This window comes from Exophiala mesophila (assembly GCF_000836275.1).
Source record: "Exophiala mesophila strain CBS 40295 unplaced genomic scaffold supercont1.2, whole genome shotgun sequence".
Lineage (NCBI taxonomy): Eukaryota > Fungi > Ascomycota > Eurotiomycetes > Chaetothyriales > Herpotrichiellaceae > Exophiala > Exophiala mesophila.
In genome coordinates this window covers 4,943,055-4,959,369 of record NW_015622505.1, presented here as the reverse complement: position 1 = coordinate 4,959,369, position 16,315 = coordinate 4,943,055, and the positions used below count along the sequence as shown (strand labels likewise).

The 16,315-nt window shown below is 50.8% G+C and overlaps 4 protein-coding genes across 7 annotated transcripts; 1 reads left to right on the top strand and 3 right to left on the bottom strand.

Moving 5' to 3' along the window:
- Positions 1-203: 203 nt before the first annotated feature.
- PV10_03515 lies at positions 204-3,414 on the bottom strand. Of its 4 annotated transcripts, XM_016367972.1 has the most exons (4): positions 3,208-3,414; positions 2,368-2,573; positions 559-1,915; positions 204-507 (listed from the first exon to the last, which is right to left on the bottom strand). In XM_016367972.1, the coding sequence occupies exons 2-4, from the start codon at positions 2,479-2,481 to the stop codon at positions 401-403; spliced, it is 1,578 nt and encodes a 525-aa protein (XP_016227490.1). In that variant the 5' UTR covers positions 2,482-2,573; positions 3,208-3,414; the 3' UTR covers positions 204-400. The 4 variants fall into 4 exon arrangements, with proteins under 4 accessions (XP_016227490.1, XP_016227492.1, XP_016227489.1 ...); XM_016367974.1 differs by having other exon boundaries at positions 559-2,573; XM_016367971.1 differs by lacking the exon at positions 3,208-3,414 and having other exon boundaries at positions 2,368-3,006.
- A 1,718-nt stretch (positions 3,415-5,132) lies between these two features.
- On the bottom strand, positions 5,133-10,634 carry PV10_03514 (uncharacterized protein). The gene is made up of 5 exons (XM_016367970.1): positions 10,080-10,634; positions 9,977-10,030; positions 9,656-9,905; positions 7,209-9,599; positions 5,133-7,156 (listed from the first exon to the last, which is right to left on the bottom strand). Exons 1-5 carry the CDS (start codon positions 10,269-10,271, stop codon positions 5,562-5,564), a joined length of 4,482 nt encoding a protein of 1,493 aa, XP_016227488.1. The 5' UTR covers positions 10,272-10,634; the 3' UTR covers positions 5,133-5,561.
- Positions 10,635-11,995: 1,361 nt separating this feature from the next.
- Positions 11,996-13,773, bottom strand: PV10_03513 (uncharacterized protein). The gene has a single exon (XM_016367969.1). The coding sequence runs from the start codon at positions 13,502-13,504 to the stop codon at positions 12,155-12,157; it is 1,350 nt and encodes a 449-aa protein (XP_016227487.1). The 5' UTR covers positions 13,505-13,773; the 3' UTR covers positions 11,996-12,154.
- A 287-nt stretch (positions 13,774-14,060) lies between these two features.
- On the top strand, positions 14,061-16,312 carry PV10_03512 (uncharacterized protein). The gene has a single exon (XM_016367968.1). It carries the CDS (start codon positions 14,426-14,428, stop codon positions 15,989-15,991), a length of 1,566 nt encoding a protein of 521 aa, XP_016227486.1. The 5' UTR covers positions 14,061-14,425; the 3' UTR covers positions 15,992-16,312.
- Positions 16,313-16,315: the final 3 nt, after the last annotated feature.

The following is a 16,315-nucleotide window of genomic DNA, read 5'->3' as shown; positions in this document are numbered from 1 at the left end:
ATTTGCACGACATGCTTCGAAGCTTACTTTACACCAACCGAATCTTCCGCGTTCTTCTTCTCATTGTGACACTAACAACTGTTCCCCCAATCTATCAGCTGCGAACAACGGGTGAAAAGTGGGGGTTGAATAAAAGTCTGCCGTGTCTCCTCACGTGGGGAGTGACGTGAATGCGTGAATGCGTGAATGACGTAGTTGTCAATAATCATCTCTCTGTGTCACTTGTTGACTACTGAAATGCACCAAAATGCTCATACTTGTTTGCATTGATGAGAAAATTACCTAATAACAACACAATGTGTTGATTAACCTAGGAGAAGATTAAACCTTCCCTACGACCAGTTCGCTCATGGCCGGTTTGGAAAATAACACCGCGGTGGACTGTATCATAATTGACACTCTAATGCTCAAGCAATCTCAAGCTGCCCTGTACAACTACATTTTCGAGGATAGATCCAGGGGGGATGTCGATAGTACTGTTCTCTGTGGCGACGATGATAACAGTGCCTAGACAATAAGTCAGTAAACATAACAGTGTAGTGAATGGCTGCAACTAACCCTTGAGGACGATTCCACGACCAAAGTTGACATCACCAGTGACGGTCAAATGGTCCAGTTCGACAATGTTGGGAATAGTACCAATTCTCTTTTGGAATTGAGCCACCTTTTTGAAGTCACTACCAAGCTTGATCAAAGGCGCAGGACCGAATCGGTTGGGATCAATGACCAGTTGACCGTGGCTGAGAGTGTAGAGGTTGGACTTGACCAGCATGAGATCAGAGCAGGTCTTGACGGGCAAGAAACGTCTTCGTGGAACGTTGACGCCGTGAGCATTCTTGAAATGCTTGATGGCGGCACCCACAGCAGTCTCGAGTTGAACAATGCTGATATCAGCTTCACCCTTCTTGTCGGCGGGGATTGCTTTGTCGTTGGGAATGATTTCCATCTCGAGCTCGTTGGCTTCCACCACACGCTTGATGGCTCGGAGGTTCATCCAGATGTTGTTGGTGTTGAAGTACTTGAACTTCTTGATCGACTTGAACTCGTTGACGTACTGTTTGGGCACTTGGGCGATTTCCAACAGCCGTGCGCGACCTTCGTAGTCAATGATAGTACCACCCTTGACGTCAGCCTTTGTCTTGTCGGTCAACTCCATAATGTACTCGGCCTTGCTCTCGACCATGTGTTGGAGAATGCGCAGGTCGACAACGGCGCCGAGATTGTCAGCGTTGGACAAAAAGATGATTTCGATGCCCCGGTCCAGGAGCTTATCCAGGATGCCACTGTTGTAGAGAGATTCAAACACGTCACCGTGGCCGGGAGGGTACCAGTCGGACAATTGGGAGTCCGAGGACTTGGGCGCAGGCAGGAGAGAATCCTTGAGGACACGAGGATATCTGGATTGGTTGAAGGTCATGATGTCGATGTTGTGGCCCTCGTATTTCTTGATAATGGCCGCGGTATCTTCGTCTGTGTTGAAACTGTTCATGAGGACAAAGGGGACATTGACATCATAGGTGCGGTTGAGGTACTCAATCTGTCGGACAGAGAGATCGAGGAAGGACATGCCGTCTCTGACTTCAATGACGGACTTGGGACCGACACAACCCATCGAAGTACCGAGACCACCGTTGAGTTTGACAACAGCGAGTTTGTTCAGAAACTCAACAGCGTCACTGTTAGGCAGGCTGTCATAGTTGACAACCTGGTCTGGGTTTGGGGGGTTGATTTTGGCCCAGTCAATGGTGTTGCCCTTGGCTCGGTCGTTGAGATATCTTCTGAAGAGGGAGAAGAAGTTGTCCATTTCGGCCTCGAAACGCTTCTTCTCTGCAGGGTCGGTGACGGTATCGGCAAGGCTGTTGAGGGCATTCCGCATCTGGCTGGCGGCAACATTGGTCGAGGTGTTTTCAAATGCCTGCATAGTAGGAGATCTCATCAGCGAAGGTCTTTGAAACTGGGCCCGCAGTTTGGAGGCCGAATGTTGTCTGCGAAGTTCAAAGGGGGGAACCTCGAGTAGAGGCATGGTGGAAGTGAGGAAGGGGTATCAAAACAGAGTGGAATGTCGCGGTTGACACAGATGAGACTGTCTCACGACCTGGTGCTCCTTGTTGCTACAAGTAGTAAGACGATGAGTCCACGACCCGCGGGGTCTTGACTATATCATCTCCAACTTGGAACATGAGATCGATGCAAAAATGCATACTCTTGCATCAGAGATCGGTGTCTCGCGGGCCAGACCAGAAGTCTAATGATGTGGCAATGTAGGTCCGTGCAGGGCGGGCATTGGCACATTTTCAATAGTGAACTTGTGATGCCATTTTGAGAAGTGGGCGTCGATCTGGAAGAACTTTGGAATATGGAACTTACCACATGGGATTGACTCTTTCCGTGGTGTCTCTTTTCACCAGCAGGAGCTGGGCCATTGCTGCCATTTGCGGCTGCGCTGGGGCGAAGGTGCGAGGGGATAGCTTTGGAAGCCATTTCTGCGGTGGGGAGTGTAGAGGACGCAGTGGTGAGAGTGTAGGTAGGATGCGGGAGGATTTTGGAGATGGTTGCTGAATTTAATGGGAAATCTGAGCAACGATGTTAGAGGGAGGATTGAACAAGAGAGGTGAGGTAGATGAGAGGAGTGAGGAACGAGAGAGAGAAAGTGAATGAGAGCTTTGAATATGTGAAGGATCGGCCCAAAAGTCAAAAGCTGTCAAGGAGTGCCGGCACGAGTGAGAAGCCAGAAAGCAAAGCAGGAAGTAGCGGGGGAGCAGAGTGTGATGTGTGAAGCTGGGGATGGAAATGCGATGGTGAGTGACAGGAGGACAGCAAGACTGCTAGCCAGACACGCATGCCATCATCTTGACCGTTCTGGCCGTGTCCGACAGAACCAGGGACGCAGTTTTGGCCGTCAGGCAAGTCTGGCAAGCTTGTGGCATTTGGGGATTAGGTGATGGTCGCCAACGCCGAGAGCCCCAATAAGGGACCCATAAGAGACCCATGCAGGTCATGGAACCCGCCCACCCCTCCCCCAAACACCAATAGCTGTCCACGTCGGAGCTTTGGTCCTTGGGTAAGAATGATGTAACCAACACTGCCATCCATGCTGTTGCCTTTCTCTTGAACGGAACCTCACCCACTCCCTCCCCAAACCCACCCATCGCAAAGGAAAAAGTGGATCAAGACTCGATCGAAATGCAGGTGGCGGTCTGTACTCACAAATGACACCCTCAAGAAATGTGCTGTCTCAGCAAAAAGCGTTCTAACTTGTATAAGGAAATGCTGCAGCAGATTTGGTCTCTAACTCGAATGAACCGTTGGCCGAGGTAAACGAGAGTATGTCGATTGAGCAATAAAAGTGATGAAACGGAAAGGTAGGTAGACAAACAGAGGGGATGCAGACGTCGACAATTTTTTCCATTCGAGTCTGTCCTCGGTAGCTTGATATAGATTTGGATGTCATAAACTGTTGGGCAATACGGTGCAACCTCAGAAAAGCCATGTAGATCCGGCGTGGGTTGCTAGCATTCAAGAGGCCGAAGAGGCATGTCTGGACTCGAGCAAGTCGCCACCCAGGTCCGTTAGTGGCTACACACCCCCCGGGGTCGCCCACACAATTGCTGGTACGGGTCCTTGGTAGGCATGATAGGCATGATAGGCATGTACCAGTGGTACCACAGCAGCATCTTCCAAGCCTGAGGGCCTGAGTTGCATGCCTCGTAGCCACTCGTGTCTCTCTGTTTTACTACCATTTTTACATTATTCTTCCATCAAAAGTTCAACATTATGTACTAGTATTTGCCCCTCCAGGTGATCGTCGGTGCCGCGAGCTCCCTAAAAGCCCTGGGCGGCGTCACCCCTCATCCTCTCCACATTGAATTGTTGCATGGATTTGGTGATCTGATCAGTGAACCATTCGCCCTCCATCAATTCACTCGATCCATCATATCGCCACGTCAGCCCAGAAGATGGCATCAATGTTGTTGTCAGATCCGACGAGCCTAACCCTCACTAGCTAGAGGGACCGCCAATTCTACGGATTCTTCCCCATTCCCATCATCGTTACCGCACCGACATGCATGGGTTGCTCCTTGATTCCCCGGGTACCTGAAGACTGATCAAAAGTCGCACCTGAAATGTCTGAGCTAGCGGACAAAGTTTTTTAATCTCTCATACCACATATTGGCTTCTAGATCCAGAAATCGGCCCTGTGATGCTAATAGATGCCCACACTAGTCCCTCACCGTTTTTCCAGAATACCTACTCTTAACTCAAGAGAGATGGGTTATCAATGCAGCGGTAGATACCTAGATACAACTAAAACTTAGATACACAATGGTTGCAGCCCAAAGACGCACACCATTTCATTCAATATCCAATCCACAATGCCCGTGCTCAATAGATCGGCCACGATTGCACCCGTGCATTGTGCCCTGGGCCTTGCTTGTTCGGCGGATCCCGCACCGTCCTGCTTTCTGACCTCCGTAGTTCAATCGATGACTTATTGTGCTTGTTTTGTGAGGGCACATAGCAATACTCCGTAGGTACCCATACTCCACTACTCATCCATCTCTTCTGTGCTCAATGCGAATTCTGCCGAGATGGCCACAAGACACCGACTTGCTCAGGCAAATGTAACGACTTGTCGAATGCTTCGTAGACAGAGAACCCACGAAAACCCCGACAGTCCTCATCCTCTCTCTTCCGTCTGTGAATCACGTACCTTGGAACCTTCCGCTGTAGTGTCCACACGTACATCGATCAGCAGCTAAGATTAAGTTAAAACTTGAGCTCGGACTGCTTGATGTGCTGATCTATCTAGAGCACATTTCGATTTCCATACTCCATAACATCAAGTGCATGTTCCAGGCTATGGCTATCTCCATTCTCTGAATTCCTAAACCGATCGATCGATCGCTAGGACCCTCATCTGATCTTGGATGATGCACCGACCATCCTCATGTTTCAAGACCTTCTCGAAGCCCACGAGCCGTCACACAATATACGGATAACTCATTGCCATCTCTGGAACCGTGCACTAAATATCGATACCCGGCACATGTGCTAATTTGACCAACATGGGCGATGGCAGAAACCATGATCACGTGATGAAGTGCGATGGGCTGACTGGCCACATCTTCATACTCTTTTCATATCTGTCAAAACACACACCATGCCTCAGTCTCAACGGTGAACTGTGCCACTCATCACCTAATTTTGCTAAGTAGATATTAAATTCAAAGGCCCATGTGGTATCATCGCGTCAAAAATTACCACCGAGGTCGAGCAACGACTCGACGCTCATTAGATCAAGCTCACACTAGCAGCAAATACGCCTCCCATTTTTGGCCGTGATCATTTTCCCGGCTCGTCTTGCTCCCTTTTCCTGCTTCCTCAGACCTCTTCAGACCTCGGCCAGGTGAACGAGTAATTATATCCTGTTGGCTGGGTTCCATCGCTGACCCCACAAGACTGCCCGGCGGAAACAGTCATATGTTCAAACCCGCCCTACCCCTGCCACTGCCCGCCACAGTTCCTCGTCGCCCCGTCCCTGTGTCACGCGAGGTCCCCCACTATTGTGCCTCGTGTTTCCCGCTGACATCTCGGCGGCCGAAGAAGCTTCGACGTCCCTCCCGCCTCGAGTCAGGGCTGTCACGACCACTTGTCGTCGGTCTCAAGCTTTCCGCATACCCTGGCGCCTGAGGTGTGAAGCTGCTGCGCAAAAGGACGCTGCCGGAACCTGCCTTGACCATCTGCTCTGAACCACTTCCTTGGTCTGACACAAAGAATAGCGCCTCTCCCAGATCCTTGGATCGGAACGTGTCATGATCCTTCACCAACAATTGGAATTGCGCATCTGCTGTCGTTGTCACCTTGAAGTTCTCTTGGTTTTCGTCATATTCCACCGTTCCCGTGCTTGATTTGATCGCTTTGGTCTTGAATAGTTCTTTGCCTTTGGCTCCCGCTTGCTTGATGTGAACTTGCACGTCCGCCTTGGCCGGGTAGCCGCTTGCAGAGACGATGATGAAGCTCGCCGTTCCCATCTCCCCAACCTTGGCAGCAGCGTCTGTCGCAATGGTTGACTGGTTACTCTTTGTGCGCGAGTGTGAAAGTGGCGTTGCAGGCGAGTCTCTGTCTCTAGCTGCTGCGTCCCCTTTACTTGGCGTCGACATGACCGGGTCCTCGTCCTCCTCTGGGTCTGCGGCGGTCAGAGACCCGTTCACTCCGTCTGCTGTGTCGGATTTGCCGCTGACGCGTCCCAAGATACCTCTCTTGATAAAGGATGCTCCTTTAACCACTCCTCCTCCGACCTTGCCCACCCCCTTGACAGGAGCGCCAATCACTTTACCTGCAGGAGCAAAAGTCCCAGAGAACGTCGAAGTTCCTTGACGAGACCGCGTGATATAGTCAGGCTTGAACAACATCTTGAGTCGAATAGCCCCAGACTTCCCATCCAGCTGATACGTGAGCTCTTGTGGCTGAAATGGTTCGAGGACAGATAGGTTGATGACGGCAGAACCAAGCCAGTCAGCCTTGTCACCAAAATCCCAATCATAGACGTCGACCTTGAATTCCGCCGCCGTCCGAGAAGGAACTGGTGTCTCAAAGAACTCGTTCCAGGCTGGATGTAAGGTTTTCTTCTGCGTTTTGGTCTTGTAAACGTCCTTCCCGTTCAGCTTGAATTTGCAGTAGGGGTCACTGAAGCCGTTGCGATCAGCTGACGGAAGGTCCGCAGCATCGAGGACATCCACTCGGAGTGTTCCCATGTTGTTGATGCTTTCGCTTGGATCAAGCTGCATCTTCACCGGCAAGTACTTCAACTCAAACACGACCTTGTTCATTCCCTTGTCGCTTTTCAGCGTAAGCGCCGTCGGTTTGTACAGACACTGCTGCAAAGTTTGCAAGGTCCCACCAGTCAATTTCGCAATCACGTCGTCTTCGTTCTGCTTCCCATCCTTTTCGTTCTTTTCGACGATGCGCAATGTCAAACGAGACATGTCGATCTCACGCACCATCGCGTCACCCGTCTCTCCAAAATGGTGGTCTCGCGTTTTGATCCTGGACGATACGTAGCTCGGGAACAGCTGATCATCAACCAAGATTTCAAGTCGACCTCCTGCCTGGGAAAAGTTTCCCTCCACGATATTGAACACAATCAAACCCGATTCTATTATATGTCAGTAGAATGAAAAGATGACGACGAAGAAAAAGAGACGTACCGTATTTTCCCAGGTCCTCGGGGGTAATTTTGACCTTTGGCGCCTGCTTCTTAACCGACAGCATAGAGTTGTCGACAGATGGGGAGCCGTTCAGAGAAGGGAGTCTTCCGGCCGTGTCCACGCTCTTTCGGATATCCACACTTGTTCTGGCGAGATCGGGAGACGGTTTGACATCGACAGAAGGCTTCTTGCTGTGAGTCGGAGTGCCAGGGTTGGTCGCAGCTTGACCGCTAACAGCCTCGATCTCCTCCTGGGCCTTTCGATCCTCCTCTTCCTCCTCAGGGTCGGCCACATTCAATGTTGGGAAGAAGGAGATGGTGTAATTGAGAGTGCCTTTCGCCTCCCCAACGCCGCCCAAGCGAAGCCCCGTATTGAAATCCTCTTTGTCATCGCGCACCTCATAGCCGCCCTCTTCACTCTCGATAATGTACTCCGAAGCACTAATTTGCACAAGGCCCAAAGAGCGGTCCTTGCCAAGTTTCTCCTCGTCCATGACTTCAAGCACCAATCGTTCAGATGGTGCATGCATAGGCACGTAGATGACTTCGTCCCATCGAGGGTTGAGATCGTTCTGAAAGGTCACAGTTCGTCCTTTGGGAATACCTGAAAGAAGGACTTTGACATATGGGTCTGATTTGCCCATTGTCTCGAAGTTACGAAGGTTGCTGGCTCCTTTGAGATGGATGCGCATGACGCCAATAGGCGTCACGTAGCCTCCAGACCCAACAGCACCTTTCAAAGCGACCGGCTTCCAGTCGAGGGAAAGCTTAGCCTTGCCTTTCGGGGTTCCGTGGAGATTGAACCATTCCTGACCTCTCTCCATCAATTTGAGCATGTCGTCCAGCTTGATTTGATAAGTTGCAAGGACGGGATCTCTCGTAAGGTCACGGTCATCTTTGATGACCAACCCCACCCGAGCCTTCCTCCGGTCGGTGATGAGAACAGATTTCGTATTGTCGGAGAAGACTGGATTGTTGGTGTGCTTAAGCTTATTCGTGATATGAATTTCCTTGCCATTGAGTAAGAGTACCGCATACGGATCCAGATTGCCGACCATGCTCCTGCTGCCATCCAAATCTTTGGCTTGTTCGATGGTGATCCTCGCAATACCGGTGTTGGATTCTGGTGGCGGAAGGATTTCTCCGCCCTCGAGTCTTTCGGGTTCGAGGACGGGAAAGAAGCGGACGTCGCACAGGACAACACCTCGCGATTTGCCATTTGCCAGGACCTCGAGATTGACATGTTCATGTTCGTTGGCAAACTCAAGTTTGTCCAAAGGAAATGTTGCGGTGCCGAGGTTCTTATCTTTGCGAACATCATTGTAGTCGTACACCTGGATGGTTAGAGCATCGGTATAGTTTGTGACGATGATATACAAGGTCTGATTCCAACGAGGGTTGGCATCTCCGGAGACAGTTTTGGTTCGTCCAAGTTCTTTGCCTCCATTCAGAGAGACAACGGCGTAGGGATCGGGAGTGCCCGAGAACTTGTCGGGGTTCTTCAGGCCGTGAGCGCTGTGCAAGGAGATTGCAACAACGCCAATAGCCATATCGATGGGATTCCCCGACAGCATCTTGGCAACTTCGATGGGAAAGACGTTTGGATCGTACATGATGGGGGCTAGGTTCCCGTGGATTTGTTCTTTGATGAAGGTTTCCAGGCCGGGAATGAAATTGATGTCAAACCCAAATGTCTCTCCACCTAGAGGTTTGCAGACATAATCGATGGTTGGTCTGCCTAGGAAGCAGATGTCGACTCGGTCAATGTGAGGGAAGGGGATTTGTAGCTTCATTCGAACACGCATCAGGCCGGAAAACTCAAAGTCCTCGACGATGACTTTCATGGCCTTGCTCACAACACCCTTGCCAATTCGGATCTCAAGGACGACTTTGGGGTTGATCTTGGTCTTTAGTTGTCGAGCAGTCATGTCCATGGTATCGGTCGGGGTGAAGCTGAATTTCCAATCCATCATGACAATATCGTCTTCTGATTTGGGATAGGTCTTGACGTGGTCCATGCGTGGAGGTTTGGTACCTAGGATGAAGGTCTCCAGACGCATACTGTCCAGAAAAGCGGGTGTCGACGTGCTGAGAACCTGGTCCACAGACTGAACGATACCTTTGGCAAGTTGTGGAGCATAGATGGGCCAGAACTTGACCAGAAAGCTGTTCATCCATTCAAGGCTCTCGGTGTCGGTTTCTAGCCGGGCTTTGGCGAGTTCTCGAGTAATGTCGTCTCTGAAATTCCGCCTGACTCGTCTGACACTGGTGCGATAGTAGGTGCCACAGGTGGCCATTATAAGAAAGATCCATCCCAGGCCACCTCCCAACGTGGCAACAAGCCATGACGAAAGACAGGCGAAGATGATGACGGCGGTGTTGTGGTACCAATCTGTGGCAAGGCTCAGTGATGATGCCATCAACGAGAGAGTGCAAAGTAATACGCACCACCAAAGAATTTCTCATCCAACTTGCCCTCGATGAAGGTCTGATGGTCGAGAAGGGTTCTTTCCTCTTTATCTTCTGCAGTCTCACCGGTGCCGAAGCGAGGAGCCCAGCCCAGTTTAGACCATTGCTCCACTTCCTCTGAGGGGACTCCATTTTCGGTTGCGGCGCTATCTGGAGCTTTACTTGCGGCTTCAGCGGCTGCGGCAGACTGGGGTGGAGGAAGGTCGTAGTCGTCTGGTTTTCCGTCATCCTAGAGAGGCGCTGGGTCAGAAGGATGCCGGAGAGTGAGGCTAGCCGAGCAGTGTATTGGTCGGGACTTACCAAGTCAGTAGCTATGCCAACACCCTTTGCTGGCCGCTTAGTATTATTTTGTTGCTAGGAGTGGTCAGTATCGAGCATGACTGGGGGTGAGAGTGGATCGTACCGAACGTGCTTGCGCGGCCTTTTCCTCTGGCGAGGCATTGGGATCGAAATGCAGGGCGGTTGAGCCGGCCTTTTGGCTCTCTTTTAAGATGACATTCTGGGCGTCTTCGGCGGTTACGGAACTGTTTGGATCTTGAGCAGCCTCGACGGCGCCTTGAGACTTGAGCTCATTCCTCAGACCGGAAAGAGCCATGGTGAAAAAGAGATTCTGCCAGAGGGCCTTGGTTATATGGCTACCCTTAGTCGAGTTGAGGCATGAGAAGGTGATGTGAGGGGAAGGTGTGGGCTTAACGAAGGACGGGGGAGAGGAGCGGTCAAGGATGGGTGGTTGTGTGACGAGGAGGCGAGAGAAAAGGAAGCAAGAAGTGTGAATGAAATGTAGTCAATCTGTGTCGAGAAAGTTGGTCGTTTGTCTGCGCTTGGGATTGACCGACAAGCAGTCGATTTTGGGCGTGGCGCCCAAGTTTCTTGGTTTTGGGAGATTGTGGCGGGAGAAGGGAGTGGATGGGGAATCAGCTTTGGTGTCACCAGGAGATGGTGTAAGGGCAAACGAGTCAAGGTTAGAGGCCGTCCCAGGTAAGTTTTATGGCTTGGATAGCGAGTGATGTGGCCTGGAGATTTGGGGATTAGTTTTGACACGGCTTTCAATTGACCTTGACAAGCTAGAGTACGTGAGTTGAGGATGCATACGGAGTACGTGAGTCCCTAGGTAGGCGCATATGCCCAATGTATGGCAGTTGGTGACGTGGTGATGGACCGAGGGACCCAGCAAAGCTCCACGACAGCTCCAAACAAGCTGTCATTTTGCATGATTTGGGAATAGGGCTTAAAAGGGTGGGTATTAAGGCTCTTGAGACTAGGGTAGTGAGCACGCTTATGCGCCCTCATCTGGGGCCTGAGAGGCCTTGGGACCTGGGTAGATCATTGCGGAAGATGGGGCACACCTCGGGCTCACGGACCTTGAAATCAAGGGTGCCGGGGCGCTCGTCCTTCTGCAAGACGCCTACTCCGTAATCCTCGGCCACTAAAGAGCCTCGCGGCCGGGTCAACCCAGCTGAACCCCTGTAGACTATCTGGTAGGGGCTCTGTGGCTGAAAGGATGCCTGCGGCCCAACGAGACCCTTCGATTGGTGAGGATTAATGCTGTTGACACACTCTATCGTCCCTCCACGAAGACTTTGCACGATCGATTCTCGCTTCCCACAACAACCATGATAGCACGCGTTGCCCGCATATTTAGCCTGGCTCGCCACTTGTTTAGCCTCATTGTTGGTCTTTGGGAGGGATCCAGTCGGTGGTTCAGAGCTGAAAATTCACTGCAACCATGGCCCGAGGCGCCCGAACGGTAGAAATACGACAGGCGTGCTTGCCAACGGTAATGATTCTTCCAACTTCCAAGGTCAGCACCTGTATTTATTCTCTCGCTTCACTCTCAAGATTGCGTCATCCTTATCGCTGACCAGGGAAAGCGCAACAACTACTACTACTCCGTATGTACTACTCCGTAGGTACTACCTACTAACCAACAGGTTTCTCCGTCCTCCCAAAATGAAACTCGCGGAAAATTAAATCTCAATCTGACATGCGTTTCTTTGGGCATGGCCGATTGACAGGACGGACCAGTCAAGCCAAGTCAGGTGCAACACGCGGGCAATACACCTCAACAGACATCTCGTACAGAGCAGTACAAAAGCAGTTGCTCAAGGCGAAGGGCGCCATGCTTGTCCGACGTGACAGTACCCCTGAACACACCCTAGACCTCCACTTCATTCCTCGTAAACAGAAGAAGTCCTGGTAAGAAATGAGCAAGGCTTGATGCTGGATCACCCGCAAACTCTAAGTCCCTTCTAACAACGGCTGTGGCACAAGCTAAAGTTTCTGCTTTTATCTATGGTTCGATGTCCTCAGTCAACTTCAGTCACAGCAGCATACTCCGTAGGGAACCATGATTAATTTTGAACTCTGGGCAAGCAATGAGTCTATCATAACATATCTCATTCTCCATCTCGAGAGAAATATGGATTTAATCATGAGAGGGCGTGGAGGGGTATAATCTACTACTGTAGCTACTCCGTACTACTTGCGACCCTGCGCTTTCTTCTTGGACTGAACCTTGGCAATAATCTCCGGCTTTTCTCGGCATGTGGGACAATACCAATCTTCGTCCTCGTCCGGCACCTTTTTCATTTGCAAGCAGCTGGTGTGGAACCATTGGTATGGACAGTCATCGTTCTCACAAGCAACCATCTCGCCATAGCTTCGTTGATTGCAGAAGCAGTATGATTTGTTGTCTTCGTTCTCATCATCCTCCATTTCTTCGTCTTCTGCAGCTTCGGGTTCTGCTTCGATCGTTTGTTTCTTGCTTCGTCGCCGACCCCGAGATTGTGATGCGTCCGTCTCTGAGGCGTCGGCCGAAGATAAAACCGAATCTGCATCTTCAGATGCAGCGGTTCCTCCCCGGCCACCTCGCACCGATGGCGATTGTCCCTTCTTGCGGCCCACAGAGAGTCTTGCTTTATTGATCCCTTTCTGTTTGAGCTTGTTGACTTGTTGATGTGGTATCACCTTCTTCGACAGACCCGACTTCTTAGGTGGAACTGTAGCTTGTTGAGTCGCGGTTGTACGGGGGATACTCCCAGACCGACCGGGAACACTGGCTGTAGGGGTGCCCGCCTTTGGCGTCCCAGGGCCGAGAGACGACTGGCGGAGGTTGCTGGGTTGAGCGGGAAGGTTTGTACCCACGATAGGGTTGCCCAATTTACGTCTCTTCGTATCTGCACCAGCAGAATGTTCACGTTCCCGCTGTCGTTGTTGTTGAACGGTCGAGGCAGGCGTGGCAGGAGCCGAGCTTCGTTGTGTCGGGGTATTGTTGGTAGAGATTTGTGGAAGCTGTCTGGGTTGTGCTTGCTGCATCGTCGAAGCTATGTGGGAATTGATTCGATGGGCGTTGGCATTCAGGGCACTGACAGAGGCATTTTGGAGTGGGAGAGTAGGTGGCACCTCGGCCAGTGTTTTTTGCGTCTCCTTGCGGTTGAAAACACTAGGTATAGGAGGGCCATCGGTCAGTTGACCGTCGTTCTGTAATTCTCGAATCTTGATGTCAAGTTTCTTAACCTGTCTTTCAAGAAGATTGCATGCCTTTTCGCTTAAGACGACCTTTTGATTTTGCAGAGCGGTAGATAAGTCATAATTCTTCTTGGCTAGTTCGGCGTATTCCGCTTCTTTGGGATATGGGGCGAGGACCCCGTTGGCCTTGATATGCTTCTGGATGTTTGCATCTTTCTGGCTGATGACGGACATGAGTTTTTGTAAATCGCGATCCTTGGCCTGGATCTCCTCAAGCATGTGAGATATTTCTGCAGGCAAATTGGACGCTTCATGGATAAAGTACTCTAGGACAGAGGCACAATCCTCATTTGATGCCATGATGACGCTTGTCTGTTCAGCGTCAAAGAGTGAGACTGAAGTTGATTTCAGAACGTTACTGTCCCAAGCTTTCGTGAGTCAGCAGGCCAAGGCAGTCACCGCCAGCGCTGGGAGTGATTGATGGTCGCTTGCAGATTCAGCAGCAAGGCGACGACGGGTTTTAAGGATATGAGAGAGTATGGATTTGACCCTCTCACGTGTTCCCAGGGATCTTTTGATGATCTGAAACGCCTGGTGATGATCAATTGATGGATTGGTGTGGGAGGTTGTCGTCAAAATTGACAGAATGGCTGGTTGCAGCAGAAAAACGCTGTAACGGCAGGATCAAGGAGCCACACGCCACCTGCAGGCACCTGCGCCACACTTCAAAAGAACATTCCAGCCTCATGAATTTTGTCACGGTCTGACAGAAACCATTATGTCAAAAGTGACTTCATTTTTAAGTGAATTCCTCTGCTATTGCTTGGTCTGACTCACATCTTTTTTCCTTTCACTGAATCTTCTTTTCAGCCACAACTACATCTTTCAACATTCAATTCTACAAGCGATCTCAAATCTTCGTCACATCATCACATTGAAAGTCATACTTCCAACGGTCCCGCGTCCCCGTGCTGAGTCAACCCGACACCACCATATACAGAATCCCTTGTTCATCATTTGCGCGCAACACCATTGAGTTGACACCATCGTCGCCTGAGATGGACACGATACCTGCCTGATACTAAGATTCTTCACATCTTGTTTTTCTGCGTCGGACATTTCTTTTTCGTGGAATATCAGTAACTACCAGATCTTGCGCATTATGATCACCGGAAAGAAACTAGATTCATTTGTATATTCCATCACCTTTACCTTTCAGTCTTGACGTGGACTCATACCCAACACCACCCCCACGCGTTATCAAACCCCGCCTTCCAAATCATGGCCCCAAGTTCCATAGTCCAAGAATATGACTCGGCAAAGTCATCAACCTTCAGTCTCTCGGCCAAAGTTCAACGTGAGGTCGAAAACAACGGCATCACACGTCCAAAAGGATACACGGTATCATGGCACTACAACCCCGAGGTTGAGGGCCATCACTTTGGCCAAACTCACCCCATGAAACCATGGCGACTAACCTTGACCAAATCTCTGGTTCTTTCTTACGGTATGCATACCGCTATGGACTCATACCTTTCTCGAGCTGCCACAAAGGACGAAATCGCAGAGTTCCACAAGGATGACTACGTCGACTTTCTCTCCATCGCCACGCCCCAGAACATATACGAAATGTACCCAGAACTCGCCACTGGCCCACAAGGCTACTCGTCTGCTATTTACGGCGTGGGTGATGATTGCCCCATCTTTGACGGTCTATTTCGTTATTGCAGCCTGTACGCCGGCGCATCTGTTGATGCCGCACGAAAACTATGCAACAAACAATCCGATATCGCCATCAACTGGTCCGGTGGATTGCACCATGCTAAAAAAGCCGAAGCATCGGGCTTCTGTTACGTTAATGATATTGTCTTAGCGATACTACAGCTCCTTCGTCATCATCCACGTGTGCTATACATCGATATTGATGTTCACCACGGTGATGGAGTGGAACAAGCCTTCTGGTCGACCGATCGAGTCATGTGTGTCAGCTTCCACAAGTACGACCGCGAGGTTTTCTTCCCCGGCACTGGGCCTCTTGAGTCAACTGGACCTCTTCACCCCGACAACCCTGGCAAAAACTTTACCATCAATGTGCCCCTGAACGATGGCATCGATGATGAAAGTTACGCCTACCTCTTCCAGAATGTCGTTGACCCCTGCATCAAAATATTCCAGCCCACAGCTGTGGTTCTCCAGTGCGGCGCCGACAGTCTAGGCCATGATCGTTTGGGCTGTTTCAACCTCAACATCCGTGGCCACGGCCAGTGTGTGTCCTATGTCAAGGGCTTCGGCCTCCCTCTTCTAGTCGTTGGTGGTGGTGGCTATACACCGCGCAACGTCGCACGCGCTTGGGCACATGAGACCAGCATCTGCATTGGCGCCGACAGCACCCTCAATCCCGAACTTCCCGACCACACCCCTTACCGCGACGCCTTCCGCCGCGAAGGCTTTACTCTCTTCCCCAATCTCAGCGGCTGGCGCAAAGAGAACATGAACACCAAAGCCGACATTGAACGCATCATCAAACACGTACGAGACCAGTTAAGCACTATCCGCACGGCACCATCGGTGCAAATGAAGTACATTCCTCCAGATATCCAGGGATGGAGAGAAGAGGCTGAAGAAGAACTCCGGGCCAAAAGAGCCGAAAAGGAGGAGAAGATGGAAGAGCGAGACGGCGCAGGCGGCCTATTCGGCAAGTTATCTAAGAGGAGAGAACTGGAAAGAAATGGCGGCGTGCCTGGCGGAGGAGGTAATGCAAACCTAGCGGCGCCAGCACTTGGTCCCACCAGTGGTGGAGGTCTTGCAGGAGGGCCAGTTGGCGGCGTCACGAGTGGAAGCGCATAAATCAGGGCGATTACTGCCAGTTTGGGGACGATAAAAGACGGCGCTCGGGAATGAAATAGGAATGGATATCCTCTGCTTAGGTCATTGTTGGATGCTTTGAAGATTCAAGGATATTGGTGCTGGAGGGCACTTGGACATTTTTGCGACAGGTCAAACTCACGACATGCATGTTGATGAAGATCGACGTCTCCTCTTGCTGGCTAAAAAGAGAAAGACAGGCATATAGTTGCACATGGATGAGAGCAAGCACCGAGCTTAGATCTTGTATAGGTGCCATTGTATAGATATGCTGTGTGTTGTGCCGCGACATTGCTTCCAGAGAAA